Source organism: Aquarana catesbeiana, linkage group LG02 (assembly GCF_042186555.1).
Source record: "Aquarana catesbeiana isolate 2022-GZ linkage group LG02, ASM4218655v1, whole genome shotgun sequence".
Lineage (NCBI taxonomy): Eukaryota > Metazoa > Chordata > Amphibia > Anura > Ranidae > Aquarana > Aquarana catesbeiana.
Window position 1 is genome coordinate 10,529,020 of NC_133325.1, and position 20,758 is coordinate 10,549,777.

The following is a 20,758-nucleotide window of genomic DNA, read 5'->3' on the forward strand; positions in this document are numbered from 1 at the left end:
CTCAGGGTTTGATTCTCCTAATAGTCTACAATGGACTTCCACCTCGGTGATGTTCTCAGTGCCTGATTCATGGACTTCCACCTCGTTGATGTTCTCCGTGTCTGATTCTCCTAATTGTCTCCAATGATCTTCCACCTCAGTGATGTTCTCATGGTCTGATTCTCCTAATAGTCTACAATGGACTTCCACCTCAGTGATGTTCTCCGTGTCTGATTCTCCTAATTGTCTCCAATGATCTTCCACCTCAGTGATGTTCTCTGTGTGTGATTCTCCTTATTGTCTCCTATGAACTTTCACCTCGGTGATGTTCTCAGTGCCTGATTCATGGACTTCCAGCTCAGTGATGTTCTCCGTGTCTGATTCTACTTAATGTCTCCAATGATCTTCCACCGTGATGATGTTCTCAGTGTCTGATTCTCCTTATTGTCTCCGAAGATCTTCCACCTCAGTGATGTTCTCAGTGTCTCATTCTCCTAATTGTCTCCAATGATCTTCCACCTCAGTGATGTTCTCTGTGCCTGATTCATGGACTTCCAGCTCAGTGATGTTCTCCGTGTCTGATTCTCCTTACTGTCTCCAATGATCTTCCACCGTGATGATGTTCTCAGTGTCTGATTCTCCTAATTGTCTTCAATGATCTTCCACCTCCGTGATGTTCTCAGTGTCTGATTATTCCTATTGTAAAGAAAGGAATTTGCCTTTGTTAGCCGATAAAACACTGTCTGTTGATCCCATCCCCCTATACGTGTAGTAAGACCAATTTCCTCAGAAAAGTGGGGCTTTGAATGGATCACAGACGGAGGGAATATAGAAAAATAATTGAATTTTTATTATTACATAAATAGACAACTCATGGTGAAAAACACAATACAAAGCATTGGATAAAACCAAGACATATACATAAAAAACACAGAATTAAAAGACCAACTATGAACCAAAGCCCAGAAGCTGTCGGGACGACATACCATCCAACGCGTTTAGAAAAACACACATGGTTTTTATCTGCTTCAGGGACTAAACGGAGCTTATTATTTTCAAAGTTGTAAGTTGGATCGCTGCTAGGAGCGTTTCACCAACACGAATGTGGTAATTCAGTTAGGAAAATAGGGGGGAATCAGGGGAGGATATCCAACCGTTCCAAGCACCCGTAGATCAGACTGCCACACACCCAAGAAGGGGGAATGTTTGCCCAAAGGATATGCTGCAGTGAGCAGGGAAAAATTTAAATCGCCAGGACTGTCTGAAAATTAATTCAAGAGTTTGGGCATTTGTGTGCCAAAATAGATCCAAGAAAAATCAGCCAGATTTAGGCATGATCTGACTGTCCGTGTCCTAGTTGTGTCTAGTAGTTGGACAAGACACAGTGGAGGAAAAGGTATCACCTACACTGAAGGATCTGTAATGATCTTACACCTGGGAATTGTTAGGCATGGCTCATATTGTCAGTCGAACGACAGATTCTCCTAATTGTCTCCAATGATCTTCCACCTCAGTGATGTTCTCATACTCTGATTCTTCTTATTGTCTCTGTAGGGCTTCCACCTCAGTGATGTTCATGCGTGTTTGATTCTCCTTATTGTCTCCAATGATCTTCCACCTCAGTGATGTTCTCAGTGTCTGATTCTCCTTATTGTCTCCAATGATCTTCCACCTCAGTGATGTTCTCAGTGTCTGATTCTCCTTATTGTCTCCAATGATCTTCCACCTCAGTGATGTTCATGCGTGTTTGATTCTCCTTATTGTCTCCAATGATCTTCCACCTTAGTGATGTTCTCAGTGTTTGATTCTCCTTATTGTCTCCAATGATCTTCCACCTCAGTGATGTTCTCAGATGTCTGATTCTGTTAATTGTGCCCAGTGATTTTCCACCCTGGTGCTGTGTCCTCGATCATCCTGTTGTGGTTTTGTATCCGGGTGTATGGGAGCCTCGGTCGTCCTGCAGACAGTAATCTCTATGAACGTAGATGTGATCCTACAGTAAAATCTCATGCAATTATTATTTTAATGTACTTTAAAAAGTTTAAATTTTTCAGCTCTCATTACAGTCATCCCTGGTGATCCTGCCATGATGACCCTTCTTCTCGCACTTCCTGTTGTGGGGTGACAATACTCTGTCCCTGTATTCTCAATGTGCTCCTGCGTTGTCGCCCTCTCACATGCCCCCTGGTGGATACTACAAGCAGCTGACACACATTGTGTAGGGATGGTCCAGAGCAATGATGTGGAGCGAGTGAATTTGGACAGGAAATGGCAGCAAAGAAACTGCAGGAGATCCCTGTGACAGCCTCATAGGACGGGGGGGGGGGGGGAGTTGTCACCATGACAGGAAGACACAGACATTGTCAGAGGTTTTAACCCCTCCCCCAACACCGCTTGACGTGTTTTTTGTTATTGTCCCCTTCTAGAGAGATTTCCCATCACTTCCTGTCCTAACAGGAAATGGGAGGGAACGCTGCCTGTTGGGGGACACAGATGGCAGTGAGACGTGACAAGAGGGTTCAACCCTTACCGGCTCCATCCAAAATAAACCATTATGGCTGGAGTTTTTTCCCAATGTTCACCTTGTATGAGTGGAGGGAAGATGGCGGCACCTGATGGGCCGGACTTTGTATATAATTAATGTTTTCTTGTTTGCAGGTCCAGGATGCCGCATGTTCCGCTGATGATGCCCCCGGAGCGCCCCAGCGCCCCCCACTTCACTCTGAGGTTCACCACGTTTGCTGTGGGCACCGTCTGCCTTCCGCTCCTCGGCTTCCTGTTCTGCGTTGTCTGGTCGTTACTGTTCAACTTCACCGAGACCACGGCGACGCACTGCGGGGTGAGAGCATACCCAAGAGTGGGGGTTGGGGGCGATATTGGGGTCACTAAGTTGGATGGATGTTACTTGAGGAACTCACTCTAAGGTCATAGGTCACATCTAAATAAACTTTATGTTATGGGTGTAAGAGGTTTGAAGTGAACCTGTCTAAGATCACAGACCACGAGATGACCAACATTAGCACCATCATTACCACTATCACCAACATTACCACTACCACCATTACCACTACCACCATTACCATCATCACCACCATCATGATAACCACCACCATTACCACTACCACCATTACCACCATCACCAACATTACGATAACCACCATCATCACCGCCATTACCATCATCACCACCATCATTACCACTATCACCACCATTACGATAACCACCACCATTACCATCATCACCAACATTACGATAACCACCATCATTACCATCATCACCGCCATTACCATCATCACCACCATCATTACCACTATCACCACCATTACGATAACTACCACCATTACCACTACCACCATTACCATCATCACCACCACCACCACCATTATGATAACCACCACCATTGCCATCATCACCACCATTACCACTACCACCACTATTATGATAACCACCACCATTACCACCACTATTATGATAACCACCACCATTACCACTACCACCACCACCACCATTACCACTACCACCACTATTATGATAACCACCACCATTACCACTACCACCACCATTACCATCATCACCACCACCATCACCACCTTCACCTTTATTACATAGAAAAGTCTCTCTGGTGCCCCTCTCTGATTTAGTTTCTCTCTGTTTCTGGGGCTTCATAGAAAATCCCTGCTAGCTGTTGTCCTCCTGTCTATTGTGACTTCCTCCAGGCATTCTCATTGGACAGTGGAACCTTAAAGTGTACTTCGCCCATGAAGAAGCTTCTCCCCAGCAGCCCATACTCTCCTTCCTTTCACTCTTCCCCCGCTCCGTTCAGCCGCCGGAAATGAAACAAGATCCCAGTGTGAGCTGAAAGTCTCTGGAGTCCACACCTGACCATGGACTCCCCATGTGGACTACTCTGATTGGCTCAGTGCTGTCACATGCTCCATCATACCTGGCAGTACTGGGAGTTTCCTACCTGAATGGAGTGGTGATGGAGTGACGGAAGGGTAAGTATATGCTGCTGGGTGGGGGAGGGGTTGGGCTCACCAGAAAGGCACTGGTGTGGGTTCCCCGGAGTTCTTCTGCTAACCAGGCTGGTCTGGAGTAGAGTTCCTCTAGGCTTTGACGTAGACGCCATTATAGACAGAGTTCCTAGGCCGGAAGTGCGGTGTCAGATTGAACTGCACTACCACATGTATCAGGATGGCCCTTGTTCCCCAGCAGGGCCTTGTTTTACAGATTTTTCTGGTCCAGCAGAGCAGGAGGATGGAGGAGAACATAGAGGAGGCTGCAAACCATGAAGGAGGGTGACTGCGGCTCATTATCACTAAGGTGGTTTCCTTCAATGTCCCTTGGGAAACACAGGAACCCAGCAACAGATGGGTTATACTGCTGCCTACTGGAGATCCAGAGACTGACAAGCAGAAAAAGTTGTAAGCCAACCCCGTATAACCCCTCCTCTACCCAGCATGCATCAGGTTTTTTTATAGTGTCCTAAAACAGCCTTTTCAGCCTTTTCAACACAGTGGAACCCTTGAAATAACTTTCCAGTTCTAACCCTCTGCTAACAATTCCTGTATCTATGATACATTAGTGTGATAGTCAGTGGGAAGAATGCTCCTTAGACTTGGGTTCATTGGGAAGAATTACCCCCTTTACAGATAGATAAAAAGATGAATGGTGTCAGTGGGAACTTATCTGAGAGGCAGAAATTGTTCATTGCCCAAGGAATCCTCAATCAAGATCCTTACAATTCTGCCTGAGCTTAGAAGGCCGGACTCAGACCCCACTGGGCTGGATGTGAGGAGCTGGTCAGACCTGCAGGCATTGGGCTCTGCATTGTGGGTGCTTTCCATACCTGAGGGTTCCTCTGTGTTATATAGGTTGAGAAATCTTTGTCTAGAAGAAGCACCATCCCGCTGCTGTTCCTACAACATACATGAATCTCCCGTCTCCAGGTTCTGCTTTTGGCTAGGTTTCCCAAAGACACACATGAGGACCGTCCGGTTGTCTCAGGTGATCTCAGCCCATACTCTCCTAGCGTCTCTGGAGGCATTTAACTTCAGTACTCAGGAGGAACCGACACCAGGAACCTGGGGCCCCTTGTAGGGTTGTGGTCATTACAGTCATCAGCAGCTCTGTCAGCCGGGGGCCGAGACCTTCCCCATGTCCATATGGACCTCTTTGTCCGCTTTGGACTTTCTGTCTGTTAGTCAGGCCCAACTCAGGGTTGGTACCCCAGGCAATGTTCAGTCCCGAGGGTTCTTTTGACACTCCCTTTGGGATATAACCTCGTGAGGCTTCTCACGTTTCCTTGATATCGTTATGCAATGGTTTGTCTGGTTTGGGAATGTAAGGGTTTAGTCTTTTTCTTGTAGACCAGTTGGTCTCATCTAGTGGCCTTGGTTGGTGTATGGTTCCCTCTGGGTGCCGTATTTTCCATGGCTTTTGTCCCGGTATCCTGGTTTGACATTTTAGAGGGCAGTCTTCACTGTGGGGGTCTTACTATCTATGGAAACAATGGGGATGTGTGGATAAAGATGTGGAGATATGAGCTGATCCTTATTTTCTGCTTACTCTCTCCAGGTTCCCAACTACCTGCCCTCCATAAGTTCAGCGATTGGTGGAGTTACCCCACAGCGGTACATCTGGAGGTTCTGCATTGGGCTGCACTCTGCACCCCGTCTTCTGGTGGCTGTGGCTTACCTGAACTTTTATGTGGGCACCGGAGTGTCCTCTTGGGCCTGCCACCTCAACTTCCTGCTCAACGTGGTGGAGATCTTTTGCCTTCTCCTGCTGACCTACATATCGTCCAATGAGAACCATGGTAAGGCTGCCTTCTCTGCCATTCAAATTCCCGCTTTGTGTGCATTCTGGAGGGATTACCCTTGAACTGGGTCTGTACACCCGCTGTGCCCGTTATGAGGGGTTCCCACCATCCCTGTGCTGAGTTCCTGGGTCTGTACACCCGCTGTGCCCGTTATGAGGGGTTCCCACCATCCCTGTGCTGAGTTCCTGGGTCTGTACACCCGCTGTGCCCATTATGAGGGGTTCTCACCATCCCTGTGCTGAGTTCCCGGGTCTGTACACCCGCTGTGCCCATTATGAGGGGTTCCCACCATCCCTGTGCTGAGTTCCCGGGTCTGTACACCCGCTGTGCCCATTATGAGAGGTTCTCACCATCCCTGTGCTGAGTTCCCGGGTCTGTACACCCGCTGTGCCCATTATGAGGGGTTCCCACCATCCCTGTGCTGAGTTCCCAGGTCAGTACACCCGCTGTGCCCATTATGAGGGGTTCCCACCATCCCTGTGCTGAGTTCCCGGGTCTGTACGCCCGCTGTGCCCATTATGAGGAGTTCTCACCATCCCTGTGCTGAGTTCCCGGGTCTGTACACCCGCTGTGCCCATTATGAGGGGTTCCCACCATCCCTGTGCTGAGTTCCCGGGTCTGTACACCCGCTGTGTCCATTATGAGGGGTTCTCACCATCCCTGTGCTGAGTTCCCGGGTCTGTACACCCGCTGTGCCCATTATGAGGGGTTCCCACCATCCCTGTGCTGAGTTCCTGGGTCTGTACACCCGCTGTGCCCATTATGAGGGGTTCCCACCATCCCTGTGCTGAGTTCCCGGGTCTGTACACCCGCTGTGCCCGTTATGAGGGCTTCCCACCATCCCTGTGCTGAGTTCCCGGGTCTGTACGCCCGCTGTGCCCATTATGAGGGGCTCCCACCATCCCTGTGCTGAGTTCCCGGGTCTGTACACCCGCTGTGCCCATTATGAGGGGTTCTCACCATCCCTGTGCTGAGTTCCCGGGTCTGTACGCCCGCTGTGCCCATTATGAGGAGTTCTCACCATCCCTGTGCTGAGTTCCCGGGTCTGTACACCCGCTGTGCCCATTATGAGGGGTTCCCACCATCCCTGTGCTGAGTTCCCGGGTCTGTACACCCGCTGTGCCCATTATGAGGGGTTCTCACCATCCCTGTGCTGAGTTCCCGGGTCTGTACACCCGCTGTGCCCATTATGAGGGGTTCCCACCATCCCTGTGCTGAGTTCCTGGGTCTGTACACCCGCTGTGCCCATTATGAGGGGTTCCCACCATCCCTGTGCTGAGTTCCCGGGTCTGTACACCCGCTGTGCCCATTATGAGGGGTTCTCACCATCCCTGTGCTGAGTTCCCGGGTCTGTACACCCGCTGTGCCCATTATGAGGGGTTCCCACCATCCCTGTGCTGAGTTCCTGGGTCTGTACACCCGCTGTGCCCATTATGAGGGGTTCCCACCATCCCTGTGCTGAGTTCCCGGGTCTGTACACCCGCTGTGCCCATTATGAGGGGTTCTCACCATCCCTGTGCTGAGTTCCCGGGTCTGTACACCCGCTGTGCCCATTATGAGGGGTTCTCACCATCCCTGTGCTGAGTTCCCGGGTCTGTACACCCGCTGTGCCCATTATGAGAGGTTCTCACCATCCCTGCTGGATTAGTTTATATTAACGAGAATGTAACATAAGGATCTGGAACATCCCATAGTGGGTGGAAACACTCAGATCTCTCTGATATGCAGGAACACCAGAATCTGTATAGCATAGGGATCTCTACTAGAGTCCCTCTGAAATCCTGGCTGGAATGACTGACCCTGTAGTAATCCCTGCTGGCTCCTGCACTTAGACTTCCAGTCATTCTCTCCTCTTCTCTTTGCAGGGATCCATCAGTTGGCGTTTTCATTCTTCATGTTGTTTTCTCTCGGTCACATGATCACAACGCTTCTTATATGGAGGAAGCGCAGGAAACTTTCTGTAAGTTCTGAGGTAAGTGTGAGGGCCTCCTCCATCCCACCCCGTTCTCCTAATGAAACTCAACTGGCACGTCCCATCATCCTTCATGCCACTAACATGTAGCAATGCTTGGCGTTATCCACCAATCAATCGCATCCCGCCTCCCCCCATGTCCTCCCAACCACTAGAAGAGAATTTCAGAATCTCACACACACCTGGACAAGGGCATTATTATCTCTATAAGATGGGAAATGCAAAGACACCATCACACTACATCTTCCTTCCCCCAAATCAGAATTGGTCCATGTGTTATATGACCTGTCCTCTGAGAGACACGTGAGGCCCGTCCTCTGAGGAATATTTAGGGCCTGTCCTATGGGGGACACACAATGCTTGTCCTCTGGGGAAGTTGTAAGGCTCTTCCTCTGAGGGTCACGCAAGGCTCGTCCTCTGGGGAAGTTGTAAGGCCCATCTTCTGAGGGACACGTAAGGCTCTTCCTTTGAGGGTCAAGCAAGGCTCGTCCTCTGGGGAAGTTGTAAGGCCCATCTTCTGAGGGACACGTAAGGCTCTTCCTTTGAGGGTCAAGCAAGGCTCGTCCTCTGGGGAAGTTGTAAGGCCCATCTTCTGAGGGACACGTAAGGCTCTTCCTTTGAGGGTCAAGCAAGGCTAGTCCTCTGGGGAATACTTAGGGCCTGTTCTATGGGGGACATGTAGGGCTTGTCCTCTGGGGGAGTAGTAAGGTCCGTCCTCTATGTGATATGGTAGTCTCGTGCTCTGAGTGATACGTGAGGCCCGTCCTCTGAGTGATATGGGAGGACCATCTTTTGAGGGACACGCAAGGCTCGTTCTCTGGGAAATATTTAGGGCCTGTCATATGGGGGACATGTAGAGCTTGTCCTCTGGGGGAGTAGTAAGGCTCATCTTTTGGGGAGCACGTGAGGCCTATCCTTTGGGGGACACGTGAGGTCTGTCCTTTGGGGGACACGTGAGGTCCATCCTTTGGGGGACACGTAAGGCACGTCTTCTGCGGAACACATAAGGCCCATCCTCTAGGTCAGGTGTTCTCAACCACTGGGCCATGGCCCACTGCCAGGCTGTAGTCTCCCCTCTCTCAGGCCTCCAGCAAGCTGCAGATCCTCCAACCTCCCACAGCGCTGCCAAGATTCCCGCAACCTCCACCAGCCCTGTACAGGGCTCCCCAACCTTCTCCAAAAACCTCACCACTTACAGGGCCACCAAGTCTTCTGTAGGGACTCCTAACCCCCCACAGTGACCCCCAGCCTCATCCAGAGCCCTCCAGCATTTCAGTCCATGTTTTGTATTCCCGTTCTTGTATTTTGTGAGTATAAACGTTTATTACTGTTGGGACATGGAGGGTTTTGGAGGAATACTCCGGGGGTGGGTCTCAGTGGAGACCCCCTTGGTATCGGTGACTCTTCCTGTGTCTGTAGACCCTACAGGTGACTCTTTCCTCTCTGTGTCTCAGGAGCGGAGGTCCTACACCTACAAGAAACATCTCTTCTTTTTCAACTTTGTGGCGTTCCTGATCTCCCTGGTGTTTTATGTCCGCCACAACAGTTACTGTGAGGCTGGAGGTAGGTGTTTTGGCGCGGGGGGGGGACTCATACATCGGGGGGCTGATCTATATAAAGGGTCAGAATTGATGATTTGCTGCATCACTGAGTCCATCAGTTTTTTTAAAGCTTCCTTTAGTCGCATTTCTGCTTATTTTCCCAAGATTTTGTCAAAAGTGAATTACCTGTATTATTTTATAGATTTTACTGCTTTCTACAGAATATCTGCCCCATTTACCCTTAGTGTTAGGGTTTCAGAGAGGGGCAGATTAGAATATTTGTAGGGGTGCGGAGAGGTGTAGATAAGGGGGAGTGTTGAGGGAGGTGTGGATTAGGAGGATTGTTGAGGGGCGGAGAGGTGTAGATATGGGGGAGGATTGAGGGGGGGAGGTGTAGATTGGGGGAGTGTTGAGGGGCACAGGGAGGTGTAGATTGGGGGAGTGTTGAGGGGCACAGGGAGGTGTAGATTGGGGGAGGGTTGAGGGGCGGGGAGGTGTAGATATGGGGGAGGGTTGAGGGGGGGAGGTGTAGATTGGGGGAGGGTTGAGGGGCGGGCAGGTGTAGATTAGGGGGGGCGGGGTGTGGAGTAGGGGGGGGAGGTGTAGATTAGGGGGTGTTGAGGGGCAGGGATGTGTGGATTAGGGGGGAGTGTTATGGGGCGAGGATGTGTAGATTAGGGGGAGTGTTGAGGGGCAGGGAGGTGTAGATAGGTGGGGGGGTTGAGGGGCGGGGAGGTGTAGATTGGGGGGAGCATTGAGGGGCAGAGAGCTGTATATTTGGGGGAGGGTTGAGGGGCGGAGAGGTGTAGATTGGAGGGGAGTGTTGAGGGGCGGAGAGGTGTAGATTGGGGGAGTGTTGAGGGGCACAGGGAGGTGTAGATTGGAGGGGAGTATTGAGGGGCGGAGAGGTGTAGATTGGGGGAGTGTTGAGGGGCGCAGGGAGGTGTAGATTGGGGGGGAGCGTTCAGGGGTGTAGATTGGGGGGAGGGTTTAGGGGCAGAGAGGTGTATATTTGGGGGAGGGTTGAGGGGCGGGGAGGTGTAGATTGGAGGGGAGTGTTGAGGGGCGGGGAGGTGTAGATTGGGGGAGTGTTGAGAGGCGCAGGGAGGTGTAGATTGGGTGGAGGGTTGAGGGGCGGGCAGGTGTAGATTAGGGGGGCGGGGTGTGGATTAGGGGGGGTTGAGGGGCAGGGATGTGTGGATTAGGGGGGAGTATTATGGGGCGGGGATGTGTAGATTAGGGGGAGTGTTGAGGGGCGGGGAGGTGTAGATTGGTGGGGGGGTTGAGGGGCGGGGAGGTGTAGATTGGTGGGGGGGGTTGAGGGGCGGGGAGGTGTAGATTGGGGGGAGTATTGAGGGGCGGAGAGGTGTAGATTGGAGGGGAGTGTTGAGGGGCAGAGAGGTATATATTTGGGGGGAGGGTTGAGGGGCGGAGAGGTGTAGATTGGGGGAGTGTTGAGGGGCGCAGGGAGGTGTAGATTGAAGGGGAGCGTTGAGGGGTGGAGAGGTGTAGATTGGGGGAGTGTTGAGGGGCGCAGGGAGGTGTAGATTGAAGGGGAGCGTTGAGGGGTGGAGAGGTGTAGATTGGGGGAGTGTTGAGAGGCGCAGGGAGGTGTAGATTGGAGGGGAGCATTGTTGCACGTCTTGCTATGTGTGGTGATTGGTCCCTGATCTTGAGGAACTCATCGTTTTTTCTTCTTCTCTGTAGTTTACACCATATTTGCCTTCCTGGAGTACCTGGTTGTCCTGTCCAATATGGGTTTCCACATGACGGCCTGGTGGGACTTTGGCAGCAAAGAGCTTCTGATCTGCTCACCGGAGGAAGACAAGCAAATCTGAGAGGGGCACATGGTGCTGGTCAAACATTCCACCACCCCCCCCCCTGCGTCACCAGAGGACTCACACTCCACTGGGAGCCTCAGCAGAAGCGTCGGGCGGTGGAAGCTGGACGTGAAGATCCATGAGATGGTCCCACCACACCCGGGATCCTCCTATCCTCTCGGCCTGGCGCCGTGTTCAGTTTGGCTTTTCCTGCAGTGAGCGGCTCTGAGCTCCAGAGTATCTGGAGGGTCGTGTTTGTGATTGGTCTATTCTGAGACAGTTGGTGTGCGGTGGGAGGTGATTATCGTTTCTTACAGTTAACATTTTCTGGTGATTGTATATTTGGAGTTTTATTTTTTTTTTTTAATAAAGTTGGAGAAAGAAAAAAATTTTTGTTAAATTTATTGTTGAGGAGATACAAGACGGTGGAGACGCCTCTCATGCATCTCTCCCCCAATGCTCTTATCACTTGGTCCCTATTGGAAAGAAACGTGTCAGATGCAGGAGAGGCTCCTAATGGTGACATAGTCAGGCTTTGTGAGTTTGTAATAAAGCTTGTCGGATATAAAAGAAAAAAACAACTGTGGAAGTGCCGCCTGTCTGTACACGAGCCGACGCGCTGCAGCTCATGGTGGGACTTTGGCAGCAAAAAGCTTCTCATCTCCCCATTGGAGGAAGACCAGCGAATATTCAGTTATTTGCAGTTTTTGGTGATTGTACATTTGGAGTTTTTTAATATATCTTGAGAAAGGAAAGCTGACTCTCTACTAGACCCTCTCCTATGCCCGACGCATTTCTCCCCAATCACTGTGACCCACGATTTGTTTAGTGTGCCGCTCAGGCTCGATCACTATGTGGGAGTAATGTGGGTAATGCTGCAACCACAGCAGGAGAGCCGGCAAGGGCTGGAGCTCATCAGTGGAAGGAAGAGAGGAAAGATCCCTGGTGCCGCACATCCACAGAGTCCTATGGTGGGATCCCCGTGAGTAAAACTCGGGGGGGGGGGGGGCAGAGCAAAACACATTGGAGGCGGGACCCAGGCTGAGGTCTCTCTTATTACCACCATAGGACTCCGTAGATGTTCGGCACCAGGGATCCTTCCTCTCCTCCTTCCAGCATTTCTCCCCAATACTCATCACTCTGCCCCCTATTGGGAAGAAACGTGTTGGGCATAGGAAATGACTTAACAGTGACATACGGGCAGGAGGTAAAACTGAGCCCCCAAGTTTAGCCCCCTTTCTAAAGCAAAGCGGAGTCTTTATTTTTGGTCATAAGATAATTATGTGATAGAATAACAACCAGAAAAAAAAAATAATAATTTCAATGTAAATATTTTATATATAATTTTTGAATTTTTTTTTTCTCTGCACAATTGTAAGATTTTAAAGAATTATTTGTAATGATAAAAATAAACATTTCCTGGAATGAAGACCAGTTTCTACTTTATATTTTGCACATTTCTTTGTGATATATTTTGGAGGGAAATGGGCCATTGAGAATCGTATTCATATTTCATCAATTAAAACTAATTTTCTTTTTTGCTTACTTCTGGTATCATTTTTTTGGAAATTATTTGTGTATTATCGATTTGGTGAATATGATGCCAACGTGGAGCTCTTAGCGCTGTCTTTATCTTGTGGACCTCCCGCCATGTACTGCAGACGAAGCAACATACCCGTATATCACTGCCTGCCTCCAGGTTTATACACAGCGGGAGTCTGTCAGCAGGTCCCAGCCAATGATTGACGCCCGGGATCTACTGATCGGCTGTGTCCAATCACAGCCTAGAGTTCTGGGCCGACAATAAACACAGAGAACAATCTTTCTGTTTCTTATCCCTGCAAAGCAGGCCTGATTACCAACAATACAGACCTGATCACAGATGTGGAAATACGGGGCAATTTAGGTAACAGCGATCACAGGTCAATTAGTTTCAGTATAAATCACACAAATAGGAGACATGAAGGGAATACAAAGACACTGAATTTCAAAAGAGCCAACTTCCCTAAACTACAAACCTTGCTAAAAGGCATAAATTGGGATAAAATATTAGGAACAAAGAATACGGAGGAGAGATGGGTTTGCTTTAAGAGCATATTAAATAAGGGCATTAGCCAATGTATCCCATTGGGTAATAAATTTAAAAGAGCGAACAAACATCCTGGATGGCTTAACTCCAATGTAAAAAGGCATATAAAAGCAAAGGAGAAGGCCTTCAAAAAATACAAGGTTGAGGGATCATCCTCAGCATTCAGAATTTATAAAGAATGCAACAAGAAATGTAAGGGTGCAATTAGGATGGCTAAGATAGAACATGAAAGACACATAGCGGAGGAGAGCAAAAAAAATCCCAAGAAATTCTTTAAGTATGTAAACAGTAAAAAAGGGAGGACAGACCATATTGGCCCCATAAAGAATGAGGAAGGACATCTGGTTACAAAGGATGGGGAGATGGCGAAGGTATTGAATTTATTCTTCTCCTCAGTCTTCACGAGTGAATCGGGGGCTTCAGTAACCAAAACTGCAGTGTTTATCCTCAGGACACAACACAGGAAGCACCTCCATGGTTAACAGAGGACGGAATTAAAATTAGACTTGAGAAACTTTAGGCTATGTTTCCACTAGTGCGTCCCCAAAGTCGCGCGATTTTACCGCGACTTTTTACCGCGATTTGAAGCAATGCCTGTATCTATGGACCTCAAGTCGCATCAAAGTGGGACCAAAGTAGTGCAGGGACTACTTTGAAGTCGCACAGATATGAACGGTACTCATTGGAAATCATGGGAAACAATTTGTCATGCGACTTTTCAGTCCCAAGTCGCATGAAAAGTCGCACTAGTGGAAACAGAGCCTTAACATTAATAAATCACCGGGACCAGATGGCTTGCATCCGAGGGTACTTAGGGAACTCAGTCAGGTGATTGCCAGACCGTTGTTCCTAATTTTTACAGACAGTCTATTGACTGGAATGGTACCAGCTGATTGGAGAAAAGCCAATGTAGCACCAATATTTAAAAAGGGCCCAAAATACATCCCTGGGAATTACAGACCAGTTAGCCTAACATCAATAGTATGTAAACTCTTGGAGGGGATGATAAGGGACTATATACAAGATTTTAGTAATAAGAATGATATCATTAGCAGTAATCAGCATGGATTCATGAAGAATCGTTCTTGTCTCTCTTCATTGTAAACATTCTGAGTAGCGGTATGGTGTGAGAAGGCGAACGCTGTGCGCACCTCTCCCTCACCTACTAATCGCTCCCTTCATGAGCCTGATGCCTAGAGATGCCTAAAAGGTGATACAAGCCTGCCTGCCGCGGAGGAGATTGAGCTGAACTGTGCCGTGTTGTGCGGGGGTGGAGTGAGGAGTGTTGAGCCTGCGGACGGAGTTTGCTCTCCCTGGCTTCTGCTCGGTGCATCCTTACACACCCTCTCTCCTTCCTGGTCAGCTGAGAGAGTGAAGAGAGCCGTGGGGGGGGGGGGTCGGAGGGGCAGCTGGCAGTGAAGACACACAAAACACGCTGCTGAGAGACACCTGGGAAGCGACAGGAGAGAGACAAGTACAGGCTGCTGGCTGAGTCCTCCACTCATCTACTTCCTACTGGGCAGAGAGCTGCAGTCAATCCAGGACTATCCAGGAAGGAGAAGTATTGGGTTGCTCTGTAGTTTGGCACTTATATTGCTGAAGGATACATACTGCTGCTGAGTAGAGCCTCTTTTCTTCTCTCTCTCTTTGCAGAATGTTATTACTGGGCTTTTTAAACACAGGCTCTTAGGTTGTAGGTTTATTGTTCAAGCTGCCCATTTATTTAATCTTGCCGGTGCTGCTGTCATTTTTTTTAAGGGCATAAAAGGTATAAGCTGCATCGGTATAAATATTTAAAGGCTGCCTTTGAGCTGCATCAGGTGACAACTGGGGAGATACTTTAACCCCCTTAATTAATTCCTCCTAAATACTGCTATTAAGGTGGAACCGTAAAGGTTCTTGTTAAAGTACACAGGATGCAGAACTTACGCTCAGCAAAGGACAAAGGTACACAACAAACGTTTGCGGCGGCAGCAGCAAAGTTGGAGCAATTTGCGCACGCCCCCGCTTCGACCCCACCAAAGAAAGGATCGCAGACTAAATCACAACAAGGGGGCGCATTGGATAGAAGAAGTCAGGGCCAGACTCAGGCCCAGCTATCTACTGCAACAGCGCCAGCTGTGCCACCTAAAATACATAGTAATAAGGGACAGGGGCTTAACGATCAAAATGTGGCGGTAGACGTAATAACTGATCCAACTGTGCCGATATTGCCCCCAGTGAAAGAGCCAACCATAACGGACGTATTTCTAGTAGTGAATGTGTGCAGCAATTCACTTAAAGAGCTTTGTGAACAGATGAAGGGAGTAAAAGAGGATCTGATATTGGTTAGACAGGACTTACAGAAAACGGCAGAAAGAACTACGGTCCTGGAAGGAAGGGTCAGTCAGCTAGAAGATGATATTTCCCCACTTTTAAAGGATATGAAAAGGATGAAGGAACAGATATCCATGCAGGCTTCCAAAATGGAGGAAATGGAGAATAGGAGCCGAAGGGACAATGTGAGGCTGGTGGGCTTGCCTGAAAAGAATTGTTCTTGCCAAACCAATCTATTAACCTTCTATGAGGAGGTGAGTTGCCATCTAGATAAAGGAAGGCCCGTAGACGTGGTGTATCTGGATTTTACAAAAGCATTTGACACAGTTCCCCATAAACGTTTACTGTACAAAATAAGGTCCGTTGGCATGGACCATAGGGTGAGTACATGGATTGAAAACTGGCTACAAGGGCGAGTTCAGAGGGTGGTGATAAATGGGGAGTACTCGGAATGGTCAGGGGTGGGTAGTGGGGTTCCCCAGGGTTCTGTGCTGGGACCAATCCTATTTAATTTGTTCATAAATGATCTGGAGGATGGGATAAACAGTTCAATCTCTGTATTTGCAGACAATACTAAGCTAAGCAGGGCAATAACTTCTCCGCAGGATATGGAAACCTTGCAAAAAGACCTGAACAAATTAATGGGGGAGGGGCGACTACATGGCAAATGAGGTTCAATGTAGAAAAATGTAAAATAATGCATTTGGGTGGTAAAAATCTGAATGCAATCTATAGACTGGGGGGAGAACCTCTGGGGGGATCTAGGATGGAAAAGGACCTGGGGGTCCTAGTAGATGATAGGCTCAGCAATGACATGCAATGCCAAGCTGCTGCTAACAAAGCAAACAGAATATTGGCATTAAAAAGGGATCAACTCCAGAGATAAAACGATAATTCTCCCGCTCTACAAGACTCTGGTCCGGCCGCACCTGGAGTATGCTGTCCAGTTCTGGGCACCAGTCCTCAGGAAGGATGTACTGGAAATGGAGCGAGTACAAAGAAGGGCAACAAAGCTAATAAAGGGTCTGGAGGATCTTAGTTATGAGGAAAGGTTGTGAGCTCTGAACTTATTCTCTCTGGAGAAGAGACGCTTGAGAGGGGATATGATTTCAATATACAAATACCGGACTGGTGACCCCACAATATATAAATACCGGACTGGTGACCCCACAATATATAAATACCGGACTGGTGACCCCACAATAGGGAGAAAACTTTTTCGCAGAAGAGAGTTTAACAAGACTCGTGGCCACTCATTACAATTAGAAGAAAAGAGGTTTAACCTTAAACTACGTAGAGGGTTCTTTACTGTAAGAGCGGCAAGGATGTGGAATTCCCTTCCACAGGCGGTGGTCTCAGCGGGGAGCATTGATAGCTTCAAGAAACTATTAGATAAGCACCTGAATGACCGCAACATACAGGGATATACAATGTAATACTGACATATAATCACACACATAGGGTCAACTTGATGGACTTTACCTCCTTGGAGCGTCATGGCTCGGTGTTCACCTCCTTGGTGCATCATGGCGCTGTGTTCATCTCCTTGGAGCGTCATGGTGCAATGTTCTCCTCCTCGGTGCGATATGGCACGGTGTTCACCTCCTTGGTGAGTCATGGCGCTGTGTTCTCCTTGATGCTTCATGGCGCAGTGTTCGCCCCCCTTGGTGCATTGGACATGTGCGTCTTGGCGTGGTGATCTCTTCCTTGGTGCGTCATGGTGCTGTGTTCTCCTTGGTGCATCATGGTGCGGTGTTCACCTCCTTGGAGCGTCATGGTGCTGTGTTCTCCTTGGTGCATCATGGTGTGGTGTTCACCTCCTTGGAGCGTCATGACGCTGTGTTCTCCTCCTTGGTGCGTCATTCACCTCCTTGGAGCGTCATGGCACTGTGTTCTCCTCCTTGGTGCGTTGGACACATGCGTCTTGGCGTGGTGATCTCCTCCTTGGAGCGTCATGAGGCTGTGTTCTCCTTGGTGCGGTGTTCACCTCCTTGGAGCATCATGACGCGGTGTTCTCCTCCTTGGTGCGTTGGACACATGCGTCTTGGCGTGGTGATCTCCTCCTTGGAGCGTCATGGAGTGGTGTTCACCTCCTTGGTGCGTGGGATGTGTGCGCTTGGTGTGGTGACGTTGCCGTGCCATACAAGATCACGTCATCATGACATTTGCTGCTCCTTCCAGGAGGGCATGACGGCGTCACAGAAGTCCTACATAAGGAGTCATGGAGAGTTGGGTAAGTATCTCTACAGCCGGTACCACCAGTGAAGCCGGTCAAATGGTGACCTTTGGACCAAAATGCCCCCCCCCCCGATATCGCTCCTCTGACAGGAATCTGATAAAGTATCGGGAGGCGTTTGGATTGGGTAAGGCTCCTTTAACACTTTTGAGACAACAAATTTGTGTCTTACATTGTGACTTTGATGTGACTTTACATTCTCTGGACCAAAGTAGTGCAGGAACCTTTGATGAAGCCGCAGCGACTTCTGTAGGGCGAGTAGGAACGGCTCTCATAGAGGTACTTCTACAACGCTGTCAATTTAAGCAGCACTCTACATATACTACATTCACACAAGTCCCTGGCCCCAAGGAGCTTACAATCTAAGGTGATTGAATACATTGAACTTCACATGTCCTGCGACTTGGCGTCACACAAATAGAGCCTGGTTTTGCATCGGGACTGTTTGGATTGCCGCAGGTGGCGGTCATACTTATTAAAATGCGTCAGCCTTGTTGGATCACTTAGTCTTATTTCTGCTGCCAGTCTGGAGAAGTGGGTGGTCCTAGGCAGGCTGCGTTTGCATAGGTAACACCCACATGTGATGCTAAGCCTCCATGATGGAAAGAACTGAAATCAAATTAATAAAAGGGGTGGGGCCAGGGACAGTCAGGCTAGGGAGGAGGAAAGATCTGGATGATGGACGTCCTCCAGCCAGGAAGGAGGCGGAGCTCTAATGCACATTGTGAGAAGCTCACAGTGTGCACTGAAATCAGAGCAAGCCATTTTAGTGTCGGGGGGGGGGTCATTACACCTGTGCAAGACTGAAGGGGAGGCCATAGAGATCATTGAAAGTACATGTCTGGCCAAACAAAAAACACATGATGCAAAAAAAAAAAAAAATGGTGTCAGCCCTGCTTGTTACTCTTTTGCTGAACTACAGAACACCTCCCCACAATGAGAGAGGGGGTCTGTAGTTCAAAGAACTGTAAGGGCCGTTGGCCTGCCATGAGATGACGTAGGCAGAGAAGAAAGCACGAAAGGTCATCAGCTCACCAGCTTTCTGGCAGGACCAACCGGTGTTATTTTGCACAGAATGAATGGATATAACGAAACACTTTTTATGGGATAGTTTATGGACCAAAAAGAAGAAAAGAGAAGAGGGCGATTGTTTAGTCACCATGAAAGTGTCTGTAACCCAACAAACCCTGAACAATCTACTATTTGTCTTCAATTTCTCCTGAGAAATAGCAATGCAGTCCCGCCATCTGTGCGCTCCCTGCGGCCAGGCCCTCCCGCCATCTGTGCGCTCCCTGCGGCCAGGTCCTCCCGCCATCTGTGCGCTCCCTGCGCACAGGTATTCTCAATATAGGTGCACTCCCAGTGCCCAGGCCCTCCAAATATTGGAGCCCTCCCTGTGCCCAGGTCTTCCCGATATCGGTGCCCTCCCTGTAACCAGGCCCTCCCGATACCTGAGCACAGGGAGCGCACTATTTCTGATATTGATGCGCTCCCTGTGCCTTGGCCCTCCTGATATCAGTGCGCTCCCTGTACCCATGCTTTCCTGATATAGGTATACACCCTGTAACCAGACCCGACTGATATCAGTATGCACCCTGTGCCCAGACCCTCCTGGTACCGATGCACTTCCTGTGCCTAGGCATTTGACATGAGCTGCGTCTATGCACTCCTGGTACAAGGTAACTTCCTGTGCCTAGGCCCCCTTCTATTAGGTCAGACCCTGTGCCTAGACACCCCCTTTCTGTGTCCTCATAGCTTTATATCTGCAGTGTAAGATCCTCTAAGGCACTGCTGTTCTCACAAGATTTAGAGTGAGATTTGGTGATGTCACTGCTGTTCTCCTTGATGGAGAGGAAGCAGTACCTGAGGATCTTCAGTGCAAGGACCTCCCTGCTTCATTCAATGGATTGCCCATCAAATTCACCCATCATCAGACCTCCAGTCATTGGATCGCTAACCATAAGAGCACCTGTCATCAGTTCACCCATTATTGGACCTCCAGCTATTGGCTCAACCACAGGATCACCTCTCATCAGCCCTCCATTCACTGGATCACTAATCATAAGATTACCGGCATCAGCTCACCCATCATTGGACCTCCAGTCACTGGCTCACCTATCTGATGCGTCACCAAGATAAGATGGTGTTGAGGACCTTTTTACCCAAGGTGGTATCCTTGTTCCACCATTCACGACATTGTGGTACTTTCCCTTTTGTCCTCATCCTGGGGAGAAGGTGCTTCACGCCTTGGATGTGGTACGAGCTGTTTGCATGTATCTGAAGTCTACAGCTTTGTTTCGACAGTCTGATTGTTCTACCGGAGGGTTCGGCTGCTTCCCATTCCGTTTCTAGGTGGACTTGTCAGCCTATTTTCAGGCCACTGACATCAGTGGCAAGGTTCCACCTTTCTCGGTTAAAGTCCATTCCACTAGGAGTGTCAGTGCTTCCCAGGATATTCAGTATCAAGCTTCTCTTCACCTTTGTAAGGCTGCTGCCTGGTCTTCTCTTCACACATTTACTGAGCTTTATCAGGTGGATTCATCCCTCCAGTTGTGGGTAGGTCAGGCAAGCCGCTTTCAATTTTGGTTATATTGGCAATGTTGCTCACCCACGTTCAGCACTTCAGCTTATCCCTACTAGTCATGAATATGTAGTCCTCTGTGTCCCCCGATGTATGATGAAGAATTGAGGAGTTTTGGTTTACCTGTGGAATCCTTCTTTCGGAGGACATCACGTAACACAGATTTCTTGCCCCTCTTGTGTTCCTCATTGATTGCTACAAAACTGCAGCTTGGCAGAGCTGAAAGAAGTTATGCCTGGCTGGGAATCCCACCCCTTTTTTACCCAGTTCATTTGAAGAAGGCAGCAAGCTTTGCTTTTCAACTTTTAAAAGGTCCTTCGCGGTATAAGCAACGAGAGACCTCTGTAGTTTATTAATGTGTTCCTTCTAAAGAGAAAAGCGGCACATACAACTGGAGAGAGAA

At 49.0% G+C, this 20,758-nt stretch overlaps 1 protein-coding gene across 3 annotated transcripts in view; it reads left to right on the top strand.

Moving 5' to 3' along the window:
- PGAP2 (post-GPI attachment to proteins 2) overlaps positions 1-11,497 on the top strand; it is a 41,124-nt gene extending 29,627 nt beyond the window's left edge. For 2 of the 3 annotated variants that reach the window (XM_073612542.1, XM_073612544.1), the window contains 5 exons: positions 2,638-2,818; positions 5,557-5,797; positions 7,666-7,772; positions 9,227-9,335; positions 11,021-11,497. In XM_073612542.1, the coding sequence (XP_073468643.1) occupies positions 2,638-2,818; positions 5,557-5,797; positions 7,666-7,772; positions 9,227-9,335; positions 11,021-11,151 (769 nt within the window). In that variant the 3' untranslated portion in view covers positions 11,152-11,497. Of the gene's footprint in view, positions 1-2,637; positions 2,819-5,556; positions 5,798-7,665; positions 7,773-9,226; positions 9,336-11,020 lie in introns of those variants that run through there. The other variant, XM_073612543.1, reaches the window with a different exon arrangement.
- The last annotated feature ends 9,261 nt before the right edge of the window (positions 11,498-20,758 follow it).